We start from the raw sequence: 18,453 nt of genomic DNA, 5'->3' as shown, positions 1-18,453 counted from the left end.
TATACAATTATGATACTTAGAATGAGATTACAAATCGCATGAAATTATTTAAGTAACTGTTGGACTCACCCATGCAATTCATTTATTGCCTAATGTTATCTGAAATGGTAATTATATTATTGTATTATCTTAATTACATTCTTATGCAAGCTTTTCGATACTTAAAAAATAATCAAAATTCTTATATATTATTTATTTATAACAGGTCAAACATCAGTGCATAATTGATGAAAATTAAAATTATTTTATTTTTAAAAGTAATTATGGATAAAAATAATGTGTTAGCAAAGATATTTCGTTATGTCAGAAATAAATAAGCACTAAATCGATGGCTCCGCTGATATTGAGTTATAGTTAATAAGAAAAAAAATACTAATGCAAGGACGTATAATTTGTCCACAACATTTGAAATTATGTTGCATTGATAGTTGGAGATATTGATGAGGACAGATTTAATAGGAATATAATAATTGAGACAAAGTAAAAAATGCTACAGAAGATAGAAATAATACATTCAATGTACCTTATTTTTTAATATCTTTTGTTGTTTCTATATAATAAAGATGGGTACATATTACATATAGCTACTTTTTCTCGATTAATTATAAAAAAAAACTGAAAAAAATCCAACAATAAACACGAAAGACTTCTTTACATACAGACTTTAATAAGTGGGTGCTTGCAAAAACTAACTGATACGCAGAAATTTGCGTATGATCAAATAATAAATGTTGTTAGCGGTAATATAAGTGAATTTTTTTTATACAGTCAAAGTGGTTGTGGAAAACATTCTTATGGTCAACTATATCATGTTTAATTTGGTCTAAAGGAGGTATAATTTTGAATAGGAAAAGTATATGAAACCAACTAATAATCAGTCAAGAATGGAACAACATAATTAATTATAATTAATTTAATTTTATTAATTTATAATTTAATTTATTTTTTAAATTATTGTTGACAACATTCAAAACTTGAGGAAAGATATGATAGTCATAGGAGAGAATCACGGAAATAGAGCATTCAGTTTCACTACTATGGTTTACCCTTTCCAACTAGCGCCATCATTCTTTTTCTCTCCCCCAAGAAGCATAGCCGCCTACCTCCTCCACCGTCTTCACCCAGTCACTCAAGCTGTGTCGCCGTCGTCACTCCTCAACCGTGGGGGCCGCTTTTCATTTACTAAGAAGCCGCCGTTGGTGTAACACGTCCCCGGATGCCTTGCATGCATGTCATGTTGATCATCATCACTTGCTTGAGACCGTCCACATCAAATGATATAAACCGTGCCTCCGTCCTTGCTTTTCCTCGGTTCGTGTCGCTTTTACTCTAAAAAGAAGAAGTGGCCGTGGCGGCGCAAATATTCTGGAAAACCAATTCTCCATGGAACGCTCAAATCCGGAAGGGGAACCGAATAGCACAGTGATCAATGCTAGTGAAGGCAATGATGAATTGAATGACGATGGCGTTGTTAATCAAGAGGGTTCCTTGGTACGTTGTATGTTGTATATGTTAGTCTTGACTTGCAGGATGTTATATGAGAACCTAAAGTGTGAATGTTTCTTTTCTATGTTTTTTAGAGGTTTCTTAAATTTATTTCTTTGAAAAAAATGTGGCACACCGACATTGCTAGTGGACATGTTAATAAGGTATGATTGTAATTGAATACATTGGGTTGTGGAGAAGGCTATGCTTAGCTAATGTCATTGATACTAAAAATTTTAATAGAGATAGACATAGATAGTGGATATGGAAATTAATTGGGTTGTGTGGAAGACATGTAAGATCTATGTTGAAAAAGACAAAATTATTGGTAGTTTATATTGCTCCTAAATGTGCGAATAGTCCAAGATCCATTTCAATCTCACTGTGTTATCCGTCTATGTCATAATGCATGCAATCAATTACATGTTGTTATTGATTCATTGATTCCTAATAGAATTTTTTATTAAAATGTGTGTTGTGAAGGCTTCTTATTCATGGTAATTAGATGACTAGTTTTTGGAAAAATCTAGAGAAATAATTTGTTTAGTTGAGATAGTAATAAAGTCTGATTGAGTGCTATATGTGTTTCCATTTATTTGTTGATATGTTTTATTGGATTGCTTCATTATATAGTAATGGTCATAAGTGGATTAAAGTTCTGTCCCGATTGTCTTTAATTGAAGGTCGACGAAATCACCGACGTCATGGTGACGAGAAATGATGAGTTGGATTTAAGACACGAGGTTTGAAGTATTTCTTATTGTGTGTTAGCACGTTATAGTTACCACATTGATACTATCTTTAATTTGTATTTGGTTCTGTGAATTGGCTTTACAGTTGCCAGATCATAGTGGGCTCAGTGAAGAGAAAATCTCAGCCATAGGAATGAGATTTGATTCGCTGCATTTGGCACAGGAGTTTTATGCAATTTATGCAAAGAAATTGGGGTTTGTAACTAAAGTTAGGAATACGAACTTCAACAAGATGTGGAAGGACACAAAGATACCCATTAATCAATCTCTTCACTGCACTCGAGAGGGTTATCGAGAATCTCGTGTTAAGGCAGCAACTAGGTCAAACAGAATAACAGCCACGAGATGCAAAGCAAGAATGTATGTCATGATGGACAGGGAGAAGGAATGTTGGGTTGTGTCCAGGGTAGAATTGAGGCATTCTCACCCCTGTTCGGCTGAGAAAGTTGTCCACTATCGTGAGTACCGGGAGCTGACCATGCATGCCAAGTGCGTCATTACAGATAACGATGAAGCTGGCATAAGACCCAACAAGATGTATCTAGCACTGGCAAACAAAGTTGGTGGGTCTTCAAACCTGAGTTTCTCATAAAAAGATGTCAGAAATTACATTACAAGCAATCTCCGATGCTCCGATGACAATGCGGACTTTAATGGGATGATGAATTATTTCGTTCGAATGAAGGAAATCAATCCCAACTTCTTTTATGCCATAGATGTTGACGATGCTAATAAATTTAAGAGTGCACTTTGGGTAGATGTAAGGTGCAGGGCTTCGTATGAATATTACGGAGATGTGGTGTCGTTTGACACCACGTACAGGAGAAACAGGTTTGTATAATTATTGGTGAATTGCAGGAGCAGTTATCTGTTAAATTTGTCATGTTACCTTACATTTGCTTTTGATATATTCTCAGGCATGGTCTACCGTTTGCATCCTTTGTCAGTGTAAACCACCATGGGAAGTCTACTCTTCTTGGCTGTGCTTTACTTGGCAATTAGGAGATCCCTAGTTTTAAGTGGGTGTTCACGCAGTGGGTGAGATGCATTGGGACTACGCCAAAGGGTATCACCACTGACCAGTGCAAGGCGATGGCTGGTGCTATAAGGAAGGTCCTACCTGATACTGTCCACAGATGGTGCATTTGGCACATAATGAAGAAAACACAATTCAAGCTTGGTGGCTACGCTAGGTACGGAGAGTTGAGTGCAATGATGAATCACATTGTGTATAACTCTCCTTCGAATGAATCGTTTGAAGTTGATTGGGCTGCTTTCATCAAAGAATTTGCATTAGGCCAGAACAGATGGTTAGCAGGTCTGTGATCATTAAATTAAATCCCGTCTGTTGGTTTCATGTTGCCTATTTATTCATTTAAATAGAAACGTAACTGAATTTTCTACCTTGTTATGTCAGTGGATGTCCTTTTCAATACACATACTAATGTTTCTTTTCATAGTGTGTCTAGATGTTTTATTTATCTGTTTTATCGATGCTTTGTAAGCTGTCATCCTGTTGGATATAAGAGACACTCTTATGCTATTTTTTTCCTTGTGCAGATCTTTATGCGAATCGATGTAAGTGGGTGCCAATATTATTCAAGAGTGAATTTTGGGCCGGCATGAGGAGTACACAGCGGAATGAAAGTATGCACGCATTCTATGGTGGATACCTTCATTGCAAGAGTGGGTTGGTTCACTTCGTCAATGAATACGATAACGTGCTTGGAAACAAGAAGCAAAAGGAGCTTGAAGATGATGCTGCGGACTCAAAAGGAGTCATCCCATGTATAGGGAGCACAGGCATTGAGCAACAGTTTCAGCAGGAATACACCAGTAATATGTTCCGAACCCTTCAGCTGGAGGTAAAGAAAAAAACCGATTGTGTGGTTTGATCAACTGAACAAAAGGGAGATACAATTTCTATTAAAGTGGACGAGCAGAAGGTATTTTGGGGGAAGCCTGTCTACCATACTTTCATAGTACAGTTTGACCCTTTGAGTCGAAAGAGTCGGTGCGAGTGCAACAAATTTAAATCCGTTGGTATATTGTGTTGCCACATCCTTGTGGTGTGGTCATACTATAGAGTTGACATAGTACCGAGCTGCTATGTTCTTCCTCGATGGAGTAAGAATGTCATCTGCAAGCACACTTACATTAAGAGTAGCCATGACGTGGCTTGGAGTAATGAAAGCCACAATTTGTTCAAGCATCTGTGTTCGGAGTTCTATAACGTTGCTCAGGAGTTTGTTGCTTGTGAAGAGGAAGCAGCCATCTTGCGAGCTGCCCTTTCGGATGCAAAGTCCAAGCTGACTGATCACCGTGTCAGCATGCGTTCCACTACTCTTGATGGGACTCAGAATACGATGCCCACACGAAGCACATATGATGTTATTTTACATGACATACAGGGACCCTCAAGGGTGAAAACCAAAGGACGGCCGAAGGGTAAGAGACTTGGAGCAAAGTTGGACAAGTCAATTAAGAAGTCAATGGAAAAAAGGAAGAGGAAATCACAACCGGTATGTGTCAGAAGTGACGTCTATGTTAAATTTTTTATATGGAATGGTGCTCCTGATTCTCATATGTTGTTCTCTTTGTGTTATGGATCTTGTAGGATGTTGTTGAACTTCAGACAGATAATGATCGCCAAGGTTCTGTAGACAACATATTTGAGGATTCTACAATATGGAATTCATCATATGGTGGCGGATTCATGGACCTGTTGAACTCTTTTAGGCATTTATAGTCATGTTTCTTGGCATGAGTAATTTGTCATTCTTAGCTAGATTTCTTGGTCCTTTAGACACAACTGAATAAACTCTTCATTTTTCTGTTTTGTCACTTTCATTTATCTTGTTATGAAGTATTCATTAAAAGAATCAAAAGTACAAATGTTTTTATTGTTCCCCAATATTTGGTTAGTATGGTTTTGAAGAAATGAGGTATCACTTATTTGTTCGCAAAAAAATAAATGTATTAAATCCGGCCCAAAAACTGCCAGTTAGAAAAAAATAAAAGCCATTCATATGTCAATGAAATGCACACTGTTGTTAATGCGTAACACATGAAACACAGGAATCATATTCAAAACCATCCATTTTACAAGAAAAAGAAACATCCGTATGCCTATCAGTAGCAACATCCAATTAAAATCCTGGTTAAAGTCATCGATGCCACCATAAACGAACTGGCCCTCTAGACGGATTACGACCGAAGGCCATGCAAAGCTTATACTTCCAGCAACGTCACAATTTCAGCAACAGAAAATAATGATAAAAAAATAATTAACGCCTCCACTTAGTTAACACCACGCTAGTAAATCAAATGAACTGTCACTTAAGCATAGTCATGAACAAAAGGGTTATATACACCGACCAGAGTTGACGAAATAGTATAATTGTGCAATGCATTCATTAATGAACTTGTGACATCCATAGATTTAAAACTAACTGTTTGAGGATCCTGAAATACCTAACATATGAAACCTGCTGAGGAGTATATAACAAAACATGAGCCACACACTTCTGAATGAAGTACTCACAAGTTCAAATGACTAAGATATTATAGTTGAGAAAACAGATTCAAAATCATCCAACCTACAAGGAAAAGTAACATCCGTGTGCCTATCAGTAGCAACATCCAATTAAAATCCTGGTTAAAACTAATTGCTAGAGAATCCTGAAATACCTAACATACGAAACCTGCTGAGGAGTATCTAACAAAACACGAGCAATTCACTTCTCAATTAAGTATATACAAGTTCAAATGCCTAAAATATGATAGATCAAAAAATAAATTCAGAACCATCCAATTTACAAAGAAAAGAAACATCCTACTGCCTAGCGTGAGCACCATCCATGCAGAGGATTTGTCTTGATTGTCCCCATCAACTTGACAAAATTCACAACATGAAATCATGAACCTGCAGTGAAACAGGCTTTATTAGGCTCACACGAAACGAATCTAAGTCGGAAAATGGGTATATGAACGCCTATAACTCTATCAGGAGGCCATGGATAGACTAAGGCATGTATATTGATTTTTTCTTACCTATGCATTTGTCTTCTTCCGTTGTCTCCCTCCCTTGGCTGGCTTTCTAGTGGGTAACCCCGCACGCTGCAGCATGCTCCTCGTGCTTGGTGCTGTGATGGGTGATTTCACAGCTTTAGTCTTTTTCCTTGGCTGGTTGCGGCGCACAGGAGCGCTGTCCAATGCTTGCAGCGCCATCCCAATTTGTGAATTATGAGGACCCAAGACTATGTCTAGTATGATCTCATTCCTAAACTCCTGTGCAACATCCTGCATGACAATTTTGTGTGGAAGGGTAATTTTAAATCCGAGAAAGAAACTGACTAGAAAGAGGTTCAAATTAATTGTTATAATATATCTAAATTCACCTTGTCCCAATGCTGCAAGGGTTTATCTAAAACCCAAAACTGCATGAACTTGATGACGAATACACCACAATTCCAGCTATATGTACAAAGAGAGAATATTATTTCCAATCATGTTATCAATATCAAGTGAAGTGTTGTTAAGATTATTGTTAGGTGGCTTTTTAACTGACCCATTATCTTGTCTTGGTACGTTAGGATAGAAACGAGATAGACCGTCCTCCGTGTGCTCATATGCAGGAATCGTAACTTTCGTCATGTCTTCAATGAGTCTCCCCTGAAAAGCAGCAACACATTAGCAATGATACATTTTGAGTTACCCAGGCAAAAGGTGAACTAATTGACTGAGGTATACTTACCGCATAAGCATGTATTTTGAATCTTTCATTATTAGGTTCTCCTGTATATATACTATCCAGTACCCACAACCTTTTCTGATATATCTCAAAGGCATACAACCACCAATGACGATCGATACAGACTGGGGCAAACCATTGTGATGGAAACAGAGATATCAAAGCAGTTACATGAGCAATGGAGTCACCAAATTCAGACATAAGCAAAATTTCTAAAACATTTAGTGTGTTGAGGAACATATAATGAAACAAAAGCCAATCACATCTTAATTAAGTACATGCAGATTCAATTGCCTAAGACATGAGAACTAAAAACAAATAACAGAACCATCCATTTGGCAAATAAGGGGAACATCCGGTTGCCTATCACAAGCAACATCCAAGTAATAAACACGATATTGTAAGCACTTAAACCAAAAAATCAACCTTCAACTAGAGCATTAACTTACCCATTTCCACATGGAAGCTGCTATCTTGTCAAAAAATATAGAATCATTACCGAAGTGAGGACCCAGCCCTACATAACTAACAGTAAGAGCCTCCCTGAAGGAATCTAAGTTCCTCTTGTGCAACACAATTTCCTGTACAAAAAGCACAATTTAGGATCAGCCCTCAAAGATTGATCGATAAGAAGACACAAATTTGTGCATACCAAAATTCTCGGAGGAATACAGTAAAAGTCATTCTTAAACCGCAATGATTCTGAGTCATTAAAGGTTGAACACATCCAATGAACGATCTGTATAAAAAATTTACATTGCGTTAGGGTCATCTGTTTGTGCCACTATATATATTAAGAAACATATTCATTCTATTAATGTGTTAGAGTGATCTACTTACGTTGCTGGTGACCCAGTGCCGGGGTAGCAATAAGCAGATGTCCTCTCGAACCAATGATAGATGTTGCTTTCCTTCATATGCCGCCATAACCTGATTCTGCTCCGACGAACGATTGGCAGCCCATCGCCGCAATCGCTCCTCATCATCCTCGTCCAGCTTTTGCCCTTTTAGCAGTGGATGCACCTTTATAGGGGTACATTAGGTAAGCATCTGTTCCGTCTGAGTCATGCCTGGTGAAATCTTCTTACTTGGTGGGCTAGGAGTCTTGCAAGACGGAGAGGCTGGCATCACAGTCTGCAGTGGCCTCGTGTTTTGCAGTTGCTCAAAGTATTGCCATATTTGTTCACTCTCGGGGTCTCGGTTCGAAAGGAAATTGGGATTACTGCAAATAACTCAACCTATGTTAGAGAAAAGGTAGTTGTATACAGAAGCAATCCCTAATTCATTAAAAAGCAAAATAGACCACAGAATGAAATAGTTTTGCCTAGGAGACTTGCCCGTCGAACTCCCATTCTTCATGTTGCACCAACGTAACAGAGGGTGTTCCTGCATCGGGCAAGCTAGAGACAGGTGTTGCTTGGGCAGCGTTATCCTTATTGAGGTTCCCTTCGGGTGGATCAGCACTTGGTTTTTGTTGGTCAACCCTCTGGTTATACAATCGACACATCCTCTTGGCAAGAGGCTCATTCTCCTCGTCATCATCTGTGCTAATTGGGAGATCCTTTTCCTCAGATTGCTTTGGGCTGGACCTACGTGATCGGTCCTTCTTAGCCCCTCCATTTTTTTGTGCACCTCTCCTGCTAGGCTGTTTTATGCATAACGATTATGTTGGGTAAAGAAACATCCAATTACATTGAAAAGAACCTAATAAACTTATGCAATGCTATTCAATATACTCACTCTTGGGCTAGTTTTTGATCCGTCGGTGCGGCGTGAAGTGCTTCTAGTTGGAGGTGGAGCTGTTGTGCGTCCACTTGGTCGTCTTTCCTGTGATACCTGCCTACTCTCTCCACAAACTGAGCTCCCCTGTTTGAAGTGATTGCACGAACCAAATTAACCATAGCAAAGTAAATTTGTTAGTTAACATGATAAAGCATCGTGTTTACCCTCGGCGGCACCGAATCCTTTCGCCCATGCTTCTATGGTGCCTTTTTTCCCAATTTCCTCCTTGCAGCTTGCGGTGAACGACCCTTTATGTCCTCAACTTCACCCTGTCTAGTCAAAAGACGTCCCTGATTTAAGAAACAAAGAGAATCAATGATCATAATCGAATCCCAAGGCACCACCAAAAGAGAAACCAGAAACAGAATGATAAAACATCAAGAAACATACTTAGAGTCAACGAAAAAAGGAAAAAATAGAAAAACATATTGACTCATCTGATAGGCATTTTCGACCTTCATAGTGTCATAACTTAACCTTTTACGAGAGTGAAATGAGTACCTCGAATATAATATACTGCGCCTTCTTTTCTAGCCTCTCCGAGCTCCACGCATCGAGCCATGGCTCAGGCTCAAGACAATTGTCGAGCAGACCGTATTGCAACTGCTGAAAATGGAGGATCTACACAGAGGACGGGCACAAGTCATTTTATACATGAAGGAAAACCAAGTTGAATATACTATTAACTTGAACAGTTAGCATGAGATATGGTAGAAGATTCTATAAGGCTGGCAGTCAATTGGAATATAGCAAGTGACACAGAACTAGTGACAGAAAACATTCAGATGAAATCATACACCGAAGCGTCCAAAATTAGTAGACAAAGATTCAAGTAAATCATCAACATATCAGTAAATATCATACAAATAACTGTACTAGAGACTGAACTCTCCAAACTAATATAGAGCAAATTACTATTATATAATTTATTTTGTTCACAAAACAACGGCATACTGAATTTGGTAATGGTCATTGCGTCATACCAGCATGACGAACATGCAGCCTTCACACGTTTTGTTCCCTTTCAGCTTATACTTTTCGACTGTCTTGTCAAACCACTTCATAGTTTCCAACGGCCAGTTGAATCTCCGCGGATCAGAAAGATCTAACACGGCGTAGATGTGCCATGGAGAGAGAACTTGTTGAGTGGTGGGGCACAGGAATATTTTCATCACCACCAGTAGAAAGTGCCTCCTGAACTCCATCCTATCTGATTCTGTGGCCATTGGACAACTGTAAACTAAATCGCGAAGCTCGGTTGTTGTCCGTCTATGGAACCTTTTTTGAATGGCCACGTAGGACGGATTACTCTCATCGAGAGCTGGAAATGGATCCCCTACAACATGTTCATGTGTTATTGCATGGTAATATTTTCATGCCCAAAGATATTTATGCCAGCACGCCTATGCAAGAGTAGGTAATTAAGATATCCGAACTTACCTTGAGACGGAAGGCCGAAGACCTTCCCGATTAACTCGGAATTGAGGCAAATGTTGCCTATGTCGAGTACAAAAGTTCTCTGCTTTATTTGATACGACTCAGCCAGCTGAACCATGATGGCTTGCTTTACAGACCAATTTGGAACACGCCTCAAGAATCCGAATCTAATCTCATCAATCTCTGCAAGCTTCTCAACGGAGTTATTTTTAGATAGCGTTCTCATCATGTTATGAATGTAGCTGGGTGAGCATTGGGACTCTAACAATTTCTGTTAATTGTTACACAAACGGTAAGTCACACATACGATAGTATGAATGGTAATCTACGAATGGTAAACATCATGTTACCTTTTTTCCCATGTTGGTTGGTTTTGCTGCAAATCAATCCTGCTACGGTCTCACAGAAAACAACCCCTAAACCTTTAACGAAAACTGCTGTACAAACATCATATGCAACATCAGAAGAGTTCTCAATTAAACATGGTTGATGATGCAACATGAAACCCACAGCAATTAATACCAAATCAAACCAACATTCAAAGTAGTAATTCTAACTACAGAAACATCCATTCGCTAGTTATAGAAATTCAGCAACATCCAACAAAGTGGTTCCTGAAGCTAATCATAGATTACAAACTAAGAATAAACCATTTCAAATTCTACGTTCTAGGTATCTAATAAACACCAAGAGATGTAGTAACACCACCAACAAATATTGGTGAAGAAATCAAATTTACTTGCTGGTTGTTTATTAAATCAGTTCAGACTCAATCTCAGTTAGAAAATAAATCACAATTAGTGTTCTTTTAATTAGCTTGCGTGACTGATATTTCAATATACATATTCTTAATTTATTAAGTGCACGTATGTATATGGAAATTGAATCCTTGCAAAGAACCATAAGAAATTAAGAAATTTGAAAAATAGTTTAGAGTTCAATTTGAAAAATGCATACCATAAGAAATTTGCAGTTGTGGCTATTTCAAGTACAAATGATAGGTGCATATAGATTTAATTTTTACGATAATAATATTTGCAAATGAAAATTAAGCTGTCCTGAACAAATAAAATCATATTTAATATCAGTAATCACAGAACTCAGCAAGCTATGTTCCACCAATATCATTCACTCACTGTATGTATAGTAAATAAGCTCATCATATATAATACAAGTACAAATTATTTAATCTTTATATAAGCTTAACTCTGGCAATTGATGAATTGCCTAAATTATATTAGTGAACAAATCAAATTTTCTTGCTGGTGGTTTATAAAATCATCTCAAACCCAATTCCAGTTAGAAAATATATCACAATTACCATTGAAGTACCTATCTTATCCCCCAATGAATTAAAAAAAAAACACTTCTTAACCAAAGATTACAAATAAGCCCATAGCATAAATCTCCAAGGAAGAAACACCCTTCAACAATAAAACATGTATAAATAAAAACATGGTCTTTAAATATATGTTCCACTTGGTAAGAACTACATACACCCAAGAAAGGTCAAACAGTAACAATTTCAAAAACAACAATAGCACCATTCATGTGTTCCTTGGTGGACGAAATTGTGATCACTATTCTTTAAGTTGCTTTCATTGTAAAATTATGGAATTTGAAATTAGCACGAGTGGACACAACTCCGTTCAACTAACCAGCAAGTGTACTGGGTCGTCCAAGTAATAAACCTTACGTGAGTAAGGGTCGATCCCACAGAGATTGTTGGTATGAAGCAAGCTATGGTCACCTTGTAAATCTCAGTTAGGCAGATTAAATTGATTTATGGTTTCGAAAATAGAAATAAGAAAATAAATAATAAAAGGGATAGAAATACTTATGCAGATTCATTGGTGGGAATTTCAGATAAGCGAATGGAGATACTGTATGGCTCAAGGACGCCTACTTTCCTACTGCTTCAACTCAATCCTTCTTACTCCTTTCCATGGCAAGCTGTGTATAGGGGTTCACCATCAGCGGTGGCTACTTTCAATCCTCTCGGAAAAATGATCCTCTGCGGCTGTCACTCGCATGGCTAATCGTCTGGAGGCATCACCCATGGTTGATGGCTACATCCCATCCTCGCAGTGAAAACTACGCTCACGCGCTCTGTCACAGCACGGCTAATCACTGGTTGGTTCCCGCTCCTACTGGAATAGAATCCCTTGATTCTTTTGCGTCTGTCACTAACGCCCAGCACTTGCGAGTTTGAAGCACGTCACAGTCATTCATTACCGGAATCCTACTCGGAATACCACAGACAAGGTTAGACTTTCCGGATTCCCAGGATCCTACTCGGAATACCACAGACAAGGTGAGACTTTCCGGATCCTCATAAATGCCGCCATCTATCTAGCTTATACCACGAAGATTCTGTTGGGGAATCTAAGAGATACACATTCAAGCTCTGTTGCAGGTAGAACGGAAGTGGTTGTCAATCACGTGCGTTCATAAGTGAGAATGATAATGAGGGTTACTTATCATCACATTCATCATGTTCTTGGGTACGAATGAATATCTTGGAATAAGAATAAGAGAGATTTGAATAAAAGAGAATAGAATTGCATTAATACTTGAGGTACAGCAGAGATCCACACCCTTAATCTATGGTGTGCAGAAACTCCACCGTTGAAAATACACAAGCAAAGGGTTCAGGCATGGCCGAATGGCCAGCCCCCATGGTCTAAGGACTAGGCGTCCCGAGATATCTAATACAATAGTTAAATGTTCTATTTATAATAAACTAGCTCCTAGGGTTTACATGAGTAAGTAATTGATGCATAAATCCACTTCCGGGGCCCACTTGGTGTATGTTTGGGCTGAGCTTGATCAATCCACGAGCTGAGGCTTCTCTTGGAGTTGAACTCCGAGTTATGACGTGTTTTGGGCGTTCAACTCCGGATCATGACGTTTTTCTGGCGTTTAACTCCAGACAACAGCTTGTACTTGGCGTTCAACGCCAAGTTACGTCGTCAATCTCCGAATAAAGTATGGACTATTATATATTGCTGGAAAGCTCTGGATGTCTACTTTCCAAAGCCGTTGAGAGCTTGCCATTTGGAGTTCTGTAGCTCCAGAAAATCCATTTCGAGTGCAGGGAGGTCAGATTCCAACAGCATCAGCAGTCCTTTTGTCAGCCTTTTTCAGAGTTTTGCTCAAGTCCCTCAATTTCAGCCAGAATTTACCTGAAATCACAGAAAAACACACAAACTCATAGTAAAGTCCAGAAATGTGAATTTAACATAAAAACTAATGAAAACATCCCTAAAAGTAGCTTAAACTTACTAAAAACTATCTAAAAACAATGCCAAAAAGCGTATAAATTATCCGCTCATCACAACACCAAACTTAAATTGTTGCTTGTCCCCAAGCAACTGAAAATCAAATAGGATAAAAAGAAGAGAATATACTATAAATTCTAAAATATCAATGAATATTAATTTAATTAGATGAGCGGGACTTGTAGCTTTTTGCTTCTGAATAGTTTTGGCATCTCACTTTTTCCTTTGAAGTTTAGAGTGATTGGCGTCTCTGGGAACTTAGAATTTGGGATAGTGTTATTGACTCTCCTAGTTAAGCATGTTGATTCTTGAACACAGCTACTTATGAGTCTTGGCCGTGGCCCTAAGCACTTTGTTTTCCAGTATTACCACCGGATACATAAGTGCCACAGACACATAACTGGGTGAACCTTTTCAGATTGTGACTCAGCTTTGCTAGAGTCCCCAGTTAGTGGTGTCCAGAGCTCTTAAGCACACTCTTTTGCTTTGGATCACGACTTTAACCACTCAGTCTCAAGCTTTCCACTTGGACCTTCATGACACAAGCACATGGTTAGGGACAGCTTGATTTAGCCGCTTAGGCCTGGATTTAATTTTCTTGGGCCCTCCTATCCATTGATGCTCAAAGCCTTGGATCCTTTTTACCCTTGCCTTTTGGTTTTAACGGCTATTGGCTTTTTCTACTGCTCCTTCTAATTTTTTTCGCCATTTTTTTTTCGCAAGCTTTCTTTTTCACTGCTTTTTCTTGCTTCAAGAATCAATTTCATGAATTTTTCAGATCATCAATAACATTTCTCTTTGTTCATCATTCTTTCAAGAGCCAACAATTTTAACACTCATAAACAACAATATCAAAAGACATATGCACTGTTCAAGCATTCATTCAGAAAACAAAAAGTATTGTCACCACATCAATATAATTAAATTAAATTGAATGATAAATTCGAAATTTATGTACTTCTTGTTCTTTTGAATTAAAATATTTTTCATTTAAGAGAGGTGAAGGATTAATGGATTTTATTCATAGCTTTAAGGCATGGTTACATACTAATGATCATGAAATAAAGACACAAAACATAGATAAACATAATACTAAAAACCGAAAACAGAAAGAAATAAAGAACAAGGAATGAATCCACCTCTAGTGGCGTCTTCTTCTTGAAGGACCAATGATGTTCTTAAGCTCTTCTATGTCCCTTCCTTGCCTTTGTTGCTCCTCCCTCATTGCTCTTTGGTCTTCTCTTATTTCTTGGAGAATGATGGAGTGCTCATGATGTTCCACCCTCAATTGTTCCACATTGTGGCTCAAATCTTCTAAGGAGGTGTTGAGTTGCTCCCAATAGTTGTTGGGAGGAAAGTGCATTCCTTGAGGCATCTCAGGAATTTGTTGATGATGAGCTTCCTCATGCACTTCTTGAGGGCCGTGAGGAGCTTCTCTTGCTTGCTCCATCCTTTTCTTGGTGATGGGCTTGTCTTCTTCAATGGAGACATCTCCTTCTATGATAACTCCAGCTGAGTAACATAGATGACATATAAGGTGAGGGAAGGCTAGCCTTGCCATGGGTGAGGGCTTGTCGGCTATTTTGTAGAGTTCATTGGAGATGACCTCATGAACTTCTACTTCCTCTCCAATCATGATGCTATGGATCATGATGGCCCGATCCACAGTAACTTCAGATCGGTTGCTAGTAGGAATGATGGAGCGTTGTATGAACTCCAACCATCCTCTAGCCACAGGCTTGAGATCCAGTCTTCTTAGTTGCACTGGCTTGCCTTTGGAGTCTATTCTCCACTGAGCTCCTTCCACACATATGTCCATAAGGACTTGGTCCAACCTTTGGTTAAAGTTGACCCTTCTAGTGTAGGGGCGTTCATCTCCTTGCATCATGGGCAAGTGAAACGCCAACCTCACATTTTTCGGACTAAAATCTAAGTATTTCCCCCGAACCATTGTGAGATAGTTCTTTGGATTCGGGTTCATACTTTGATCATGGTTCCTAGTGATCCATGCATTGGCATAGAACTCTTGAACCATCAATATTCCGACTTGTTGCATGGGGTTGGTTAGGACTTCCCAACCTCTTCTTTGGATTTCATGTCGGATTTCCGGATACTCATTCTTTTTGAGCTTGAAAGGGACCTCGGGGATCACCTTCTTCTTTGCCACAACATCATAGAAGTGGTCTTGATGGCTCTTGGAGATGAATCTTTCCATCTCCCATGACTCGGAGGTGGAAGCTTTTGTCTTCTCTTTCCCTTTTTTAGAGGATGCTCCGGCCTTAGGTGCCATTGATGGTAATGGAGAAACAAAAAGCTTGTGCTTTTACCACGCCAAACTTAAAATTTTGCTCGCCCTCGAGCAAGAAAGAAAAGAAGAGAAGAAGAAGAAGAAGAAAATATGGTAGAGAGGGAGAGAAGTAGGTTCGGCTATGTGGGAGAAGAAGGGGGTGTGTTGTGTGAAAATGAAGTAGAAGGGAAGGGTATTTATAGGAAGAGGGGAGGGTGTTCGGCCATTTTGGGTGGGAATGGGTGGGAAGTTGAATTTGAATTTGATGAAGGTAGGTGGGGTTTATGGGGAAGAGTGGGTTGATGTGAATGGTGAATGGGGTAATTGGGAAGAGGAATTGAGGTGATTGGTGAAGGTTTTTGGGAAGTGTGATATGGGGAAGAGTGAAATAGGATTAGGAGAGTGTGATTAGGATTAAAAGGTAAGGTGAGAATATGGTAGGTGGGGATCCTGTGGGGTCCACAGATCCTGAGGTGAAAAGAAATACCATTCCTTCACCATATAGGCATGTAAAATGCCTTCGTGCATCATTCTGGCGTTTAAACGCCCATTGGTGCACGTTCTGGGCGTTCAACGCCCATGTAATGCATGTTTCTGGCGTTGAACGCCAGTTTCATGCTTGTTACTGGCGTTCAGCGCCAGCTTTTCTCCTCTAGGCACATTCCTGGCGTTCAGCGCCAGGATGTTGCTTGTTTCTGGCGTTCAGCGCCAGAATGGTGCTCTGTTCTGGCGTTGAACGCCAGCCAGATGCATCTTACTGGCGTTGAACGCCAGTCTGCGCGACCTCCAGGGTGAAAAATTTTTTTCTTCTGTTTTTGACTCTGTTTTTAATTTTTTTGATTTTTTTCGTGACTCCTCATGATCATGTACCTAATAAAACACAAAATAACAATAAAATAAAAATTAGATAATTAAAATTGGGTTGCCTCCCAACAAGCGCTTCTTTAATGTCAATAGCTTGACAGTGGCTCTCATGGAGCCACAAGATGATCAGGTCAATGTTAGTGTGTAGTCCCAACACCAAACTTAGAGTTTGGATATGGGGTTTGAACACCAAACTTAGAGTTTGGTTGTGGCCTCACAACACCAAACTTAGAGTTTGACTGTGTGGGCTCTTCTTGACTCTGAACTGAGAGAAGCTCTTCCTGCTTACTCTCTTTTGTCATAGAGGGATGGCCATGTGCCTTAAACACAAGGTAGTCCCCATTCAATTGAAGGACTAATTCACCTCTGTTGACATCTATCACAGCTTCTGCTGTGGCTAGGAAAGGTCTTCCAAGGATGATGCAATCATCCTCTTCCTTCCTAGTGTCTAAGATTATGAAATCAGCAGGGATATAAAGGCCTTCAACCTTTACTAACATGTCCTCTACTATTCCATAAGCTTGCCTCAATGACTTATCTGCCAATTGTAATGAGAACAAGGCAGGCTGTACCTCAATGATCCCTAGCTTCTCCATTACAGAGAGTGGCATAAGATTTATCCCTGACCCTAGATCACATAGAGCTTTTTCAAAGCTCATGGTGCCAATGGTACAAGGTATTAAGAACTTGCCAGGATCTTGTTTCTTTTGAGGCAGAGTTCTCTGAATCCAAGTGTCTAGTTCACTAATGAGCAAGGGAGGTTCACTTTCCCAAGTCTCATTACCAAACAACTTGGCATTCAGCTTCATGATAGCTCCTAAATATTGAGCAACTTGCTCTCCAGTCACATCTTCATCCTCTTCAGAGGATGAATAGTTTTCAGAGCTCATGAATGGCAGAAGGAGATTTAATGGAATCTCTATGGTCTCTATATGAGCCTCAGATTCCTCTGGATCCTTAATAGGAAACTCCTTCTTGCTTGAAGGACGTCCCAGGAGGTCTTCCTCACTAGGATTTTCGTCCTCTTCCTCCCTTGTGTGTTCGGCCACATTGATCACATCAATGGCCTTGCACTCTCCTTTTGGATTCTCTTCTGTATTGCTTGGGAGAATACTGGGAGGAGTTTCAATGACTTTCTTACTCAGCTGGCCCACTTGTGCCTCCAAATTTCTAATGGAGGATCTTGTTTCATTCATGAAACTGAAAGTGGCCTTTGACAGATCAGAGACAATATTGGCTAAATTAGAAGTGTTTTGTTCTGAATTCTCTATCTGTTGCTGAGAAGATGATGGATATGGCTTACTATTGCTCAGCCTATTGCGTCCACCATTGTTAAAGCCTTGTTGAGGCTTTTGTTGATCCTTCCAGGAGAAATTTGGATGATTTCTCCATGATGGGTTATAGGTGTTTCCATAAGGTTCACCCATGTAATTAACCTCTGCCATGGCAGGGTTCTCAGGATCATAAGCTTCTTTAGAAGCTACCTCTCTAGTACTGTTGGATGCATGTTGCAATCCATTCAGATTTTGAGAGATTATGTTGACCTGTTGAGTCAACATTTTGTTCTGAGCTAATATGGCATTCAGAGCATCAATTTCAAGAACTCCTTTCTTCTGAGGTATCCCATTATTCACGGAATTCCTCTCAGAGGTATACATGAACTGGTTGTTTGCAACCATGTCAATGAGTTCTTGAGCCTCTTCAGGCGTTTTCTTCAGGTGAATAGATCCACCTGCAGAATGGTCCAATGACATTTTCGAAAATTCAGATAGACCATAATAAAATATATCTAATAGGGTCCATTCTGAAAAC

At 39.2% G+C, this 18,453-nt stretch overlaps 1 protein-coding gene across 1 annotated transcript; it reads left to right on the top strand.

The window, feature by feature from the left end:
* Nucleotides 1-1,383: 1,383 nt before the first annotated feature.
* LOC112775660 (protein FAR1-RELATED SEQUENCE 5-like) lies at nt 1,384-4,986 on the top strand. Its single transcript, XM_025819456.1, has 10 exons — nt 1,384-1,491; nt 1,581-1,649; nt 2,169-2,228; nt 2,323-2,796; nt 2,923-3,068; nt 3,155-3,185; nt 3,273-3,555; nt 3,798-4,102; nt 4,226-4,759; nt 4,855-4,986. The coding sequence occupies exons 1-10, from the start codon at nt 1,384-1,386 to the stop codon at nt 4,984-4,986; spliced, it is 2,142 nt and encodes a 713-aa protein (XP_025675241.1).
* The last annotated feature ends 13,467 nt before the right edge of the window (nt 4,987-18,453 follow it).

This window comes from Arachis hypogaea, chromosome 3, assembly GCF_003086295.3.
Source record: "Arachis hypogaea cultivar Tifrunner chromosome 3, arahy.Tifrunner.gnm2.J5K5, whole genome shotgun sequence".
Lineage (NCBI taxonomy): Eukaryota > Viridiplantae > Streptophyta > Magnoliopsida > Fabales > Fabaceae > Arachis > Arachis hypogaea.
Note: the sequence above shows the minus strand (reverse complement) of the source record. Positions and strands in the feature narration are given on the sequence as shown.

Coding starts and splice junctions, on each gene's coding strand:
- LOC112775660 (XM_025819456.1), top strand. CDS start 1,384: ATGGAACGCTCAAATCCGGAAGGGGAACCGAATAGCACAGTGATCAAT. Junction 1,492..1,580: donor TTAATCAAGAGGGTTCCTTG/GTACGTTGTATG, acceptor TATGTTTTTTAG/AGGTTTCTTAAATTTATTTC. Junction 1,650..2,168: donor CTAGTGGACATGTTAATAAG/GTATGATTGTAA, acceptor CTTTAATTGAAG/GTCGACGAAATCACCGACGT.